The 5,159-nt window shown below is 33.6% G+C and overlaps 1 protein-coding gene across 1 annotated transcript in view; it reads right to left on the minus strand.

Annotated features, from left to right (window-relative positions):
* LOC108691849 (villin-1) overlaps nt 1-333 on the minus strand; it is an 8,036-nt gene extending 7,703 nt beyond the window's left edge. The window contains exon 1 of the mRNA XM_018199780.1: nt 196-333. Coding sequence (XP_018055269.1) covers nt 196-333 — 138 coding nt within the window. The remainder of the gene's footprint in view (nt 1-195) is intronic.
* Nucleotides 334-5,159: the final 4,826 nt, after the last annotated feature.

The following is a 5,159-nucleotide window of genomic DNA, read 5'->3' on the forward strand; positions in this document are numbered from 1 at the left end:
AATTATATATAATTGTATGTAAAATATGTTAATTTTACATGTAATTATATATAATTTTATATAATTTTGTATGATTATACGTAATTATGTATGAAACATTTTTTCCCGGGAAATAAGTTATAAATAATAATTAATTAGTTCAATATCTTAGGATTATAATTATTCAAGATTGTAATTATCTTTGTTAATAACTACCTCGATTCTCCAGATTCGAAAGATGCTGCTATTCTTTGGAATATTCCTGAAGACTTCGCCTCCGGAATCATCGCTGCGATAGCTCCTGTCGTCCTGCGGGACGGTATTTAAAATTTCAGGATACAGCACAGTCGTCATATTAGTCCACAATAAATAACAAGATTATTTAAAAATTCCTCTTCTCTCGACAATTCAAAGCTTTTCTAGTTGCACTTTATTTCTCGCGTTAAAAAAATAATATTACATCGCAAAATGACGAACAAATCGACGTGTGTCGAGACGAGACTCTCGCGAGACAGTGGTATCCAGCGATCGCGTGTCGAGAATGAGGAGTCAAAGCACTCAAATGAGTTCTCGCCGCGGAAAATTGCTGGAACTCGAAAATGGATTCTAAAGCCGTCTGATAGGCGCACGCGTGCGGTAATTAATGATAATTAATTCCGGCGTGCGCGAAAGTATCGTCGGATGTAACATTCGCGAGCCGAAGAGTCTTGCAACGGATGCGCTTCGCGAGTGAACTAAAAACTGGGATACCAGAGCTCGCGAGAGGATCTCCGCCTCGCAGGTGCACTCGAGTATGTGCTCGACGCACTTGACGCATCATACGCAGTCTTGGCCGGAAGAGCGTTTAGCACATTAAAGAAGGTTACCTTAATTTAGCTTTCCATATTTATTAATATAATAATAATTTGATTTATATAATAATAGTTTGATTTGATTTATATTATTGTTCGATTAATCGGAAAGCTATACACAAGTTTATCAATTCCATTTATTTTGTTAATTATTCTAGTTAATTAGTAAATTAATTATTTGGGTGGAAATGCGAAACGATCCTTCGATAAAATTGCTATCTATTAGAATTATTAAAAGAATGTCTAAGGAACTTCGGGACTCTGCCATAATTTATTCTTATACAACGTTTTTATAGACGTTTGTGTGAATAAAATAGTCTTTTTATACAAATTACAAAGAATATGCATTTCTGTTTATTTAGTTGATTATTTTAATTTATTCATAATTAATTAACCCTTTGAGGATCGGAGCTTTCTAGCGAAGCAACTTGAATCTTGTTTTCTAAGGATTTTCGGGATCGCTGAATTCAATTCTGCTCTCAGAACTTTTTAATTAAAATTCTAAAAATAATCTGATTATCGTGAAACTCGATCCTTTCATCTACAAAGAGTTAATTAACAATATATAAATAAAAAAGCAAAAAAGCCACATGTCGGATGTCATTAGCGAAAGTCATATGTTTAAAAATTCATCAAGTGTTAACATAAATAAACATAAATGTTTCGGCCAAGATGTGGCTAACTTCAGTATGTAAAATAATTAAATAAGTAACATATAATGAGATCAATACAATTTTGAGTGATAAAATTAATTATAAAAATGAATGCAGATCATACAAGACAGATTTTTCTAGCAAGAGTTGAGTCAATCGATTAATTCGTCAAATTAATCCTCATATGTTTGGTCTAATAACGATTGCCGTGTATCACAAAATTTCCAAGTTCTATGATATCAGACAAAGTAGTACGAGATGTAATGACGAGAAGAGAGAATATTTTTGTTTGAAATGATTTTAACTGTCATTAATTAACAAATTAATTATTTGACGAATTCAAATGTAAAACGATTCGAGTCATCACTTCTTAATGTCGCATTAAATAGTGAGTATAATAATTAAAAAAATTGTATAGCTATCTAAACATGTCAGAACGTCTCAGGATTTTTCCAGTTCTTTTCTGACGCTTCTATGATAATTTTAGACGACATTTGTGCTATCAAAGCGGACGTTTCGGACAGATTCCAAGAGGAACGATTTTTCGAAACGACTTCTCATCGCGGCCCGCATTTGTCATTGTTCTCAGGAAAATGAACGGCTTTTGTGCCGCTGGCTTTCGGCTCAAGTTGATTGACCTGTAACCACATCGAATCCCAGTAAGACGGTGTCCCATTATGCCGCTGCCGACCGCCGTCGCATTGTGCTGGTCTCGTTCCTCCGGCGTGTGTGCGTGCGTGCGTGCGTGCGTGCACGAGCGTGTATCGCGATTCATTCATACACAAGGCCCGCGCACCTCGCATTCGCCTCACGCACGTCGCACGCACGCACGCACACGCGCGGCCCGAGCATCATCCGCGACGATCATCGCCCGCGGTGCGACAGGGCAGGAAGTCGCAACTGTCGCCCACATCTCTCTGCGCGGGAATCGCAGCAAAAGGTGAGAATTCGCGGTCGCTCGACCGCGAACGGTCGAGACGGTCTCTTTCTCTCTCTCTCTCTCTCTCTCTCTTTCGCTCTCGTAGAAAAGAATGACTCGTTTTTTTTCTCTTAGTTCATTCGTTCGTTCAATGGCGGTGTAACAGGTGATGTGAAGGCTGCGGAATTGAGAAATAGAATTTCGGTATTGACATATGATTTTTATTTCCTTTTTAATTCTCAACCGTGGGTCTATTTTCCATTCAATCTCTCTAAAAATCTTTGAAATGGAAAATCTAATATTTCACTTTTAAAAATTGACAATTAAGCCATTCTTTTTTAACATTGGCTCAATTGTCATTCTTTGTCATTCTCTAGAATTAGATTCAAAGATTTTCCTAGCAAACGAGAATAGATTGAAATGAATTGAAATGGATTCAGATTTTCAGAAATATGATGCACGAATGTTAAAATGAATGTTTTTCAATCCTGAATGCATTTTTATTCATTTATAGGAATTGCATGGAGCATATCTCCTCAATCTAAAAATAATATTAGCTTTTTCTGTGCATTGTGAATATTATTCAATTCAAAATTTTGAATAGGAAATGCAGTTTTTCAATCCAATTGCATCCAATTGAATCCAATTGAATCCAATTAAATCTAAAAAAAAGCCAAATTTGCTATTTAAAATACACATTCGGATAAAAAAAAATTTCAATCCATTTTAATCCATTTTCGTTTGCTAGTTGATGAAATAGATAGAAATTTTATTTTCTTTATTGTATCCTCAAAGTTAGATTATTTTTATTAAAATATACATTTATTAATTCTTTTTTATGCGATTTTTATAAAGAACCATCATTTGAGTTTCTTAAATTTCTTATTTAAATTAGTTAGTGCCTTTTAATTAACATAAATTAAATGTTCTACTTTATTTAAGGGACGTCCCGTCTATATGGGGTTTTAGACAGTAATTGTGTTAATTTTCGCGTCCGGATTTCAGTTCCGGAGAATTAATTAAAGATTCGAAGGTACTCGACGATTTATCTACCAACTAAAGAATTAAATACAAAAGTCGGTTAGTTGATTCACTTCCTTTTATTCCTTCAGGCAAAAGTACATTTGTGATTTTCTTCCTTGCATTTTTTTTTGTGTATATTTTGTAGAAACTTTATTTTTGTTGAATAATTTTTTTCAGAAAGTTGACGTCAGAAATATTAACAGATTTCATATAGAAACAATATTTAGATGAAAAATATACTTTATGCTTCTTTTTAATACTTTTTTTTCGGTGAATCGATTTATCATTATTTCTCCAAACAGGCAAAATTATGGCTTCCCACTTGCATTTTTTGTATTTGTTTTATGTAGAAACACTATTTTTGTCAATTAATTTTTTTCAGAAATTAAAAATAACAAATATTAACATTTTGTGTAAAAATAACTGAAATTGGATATAATTTGATACTGTGAGTTTAACGCGCCCTCTCACAGAAATCTACTGGTTAATTAATTATTGAAAGTGACAGTAATTAAGTACTTATTTAGAATATTAAAAGTGTTGAACAACAGTGCTTTTAATACTTAAAATAAGTAATTAATTATTGTCATCATTGTTAGAAATGTAACCACGAGCCTTTATAAATGAAGCTCGTGATTATGAACGAAATTAAAAGTAATGATTTAACTGAAAATTAAGTTACAATAGTTACTTAAATGAAATGAACGTGTACATTAAATTTATGAAATTTATTGTACTTTTAATAAAATTTTATGAAAAGTACAATAAATTTCATAAATTTTCATTAAAAATACATTAAACTTTATGTACATGTACATAAATATACTTTTTATAAATATATTAAATTTAATGTAATGTCAGGAAATTAAATTCAAATTGTGTAACTTAAAAGTTAATAAAATTTAAGAACATTTCTAACAGTGATACTTTCAGTATTGGCCAGTAGATTTCTCCCTTATAAAAATTTAATACCAATACTGGCCAATCACTTATTTTGAGTACTAAAAGTATTCTTAACAATACCTTTAATAAAATAAGTGCTTAATTGATCAGTATTAACATTAAATTTCTGAGGGCTGTAAGGAGTTTGAAAACCTAAAACCGAAGATTCTAAAAACGCTGCACCTCCGTGCGATCGTAGAGATCTCAGAGCGATTCGCGAATGGAATGATCTCACTCACCCGCCTGGGGAAGTCCATTGTTCTGCAATGTTTCGAAGAAGCCGGGGCCCATTTAAATCGCCTCTACCACGCGGACTACGGAAAGGGACACGCGCGAAGGAGCAGGACGCGCGAGCTCCGCTCGCGTATGATGCGCGGCGGCTAACTGTACACTGTGAAACAACTGATATTTCCCGAGCTGAAAACGAGACCGCATCGGTGCGGTGCCGTACAGCCGAGTGTCCGGAAGTGGGCCCCGGAATTCCGGCCGGCCAGTCGTGACCGGCAACGGCAGGCGGCCCGGGACGAGGTGTGCGGCCTCATGAATACGTACATATAATACGCAGGGTTGGGTAAGTTAATGTTTTTTTTAACTGAATGAAATTAAAGTTAAGTGGCTTTACAAAATTAATAAAGTTAAGTTGAAAGTTGAAGGAATAAAAAATTAACTTAAAAAAAATTAAAAATTTAATTTACTTAATAATTTATATTGTAGTTATTTAATCTCATTTTAAGAAAAATTAGGATATTTTGAAAAATATTTTTTTTTTAAATTAACTTTTTTTTTAAGTTA

Source organism: Atta colombica, unplaced genomic scaffold (genome assembly GCF_001594045.1).
Source record: "Atta colombica isolate Treedump-2 unplaced genomic scaffold, Acol1.0 scaffold53, whole genome shotgun sequence".
NCBI lineage: Eukaryota > Metazoa > Arthropoda > Insecta > Hymenoptera > Formicidae > Atta > Atta colombica.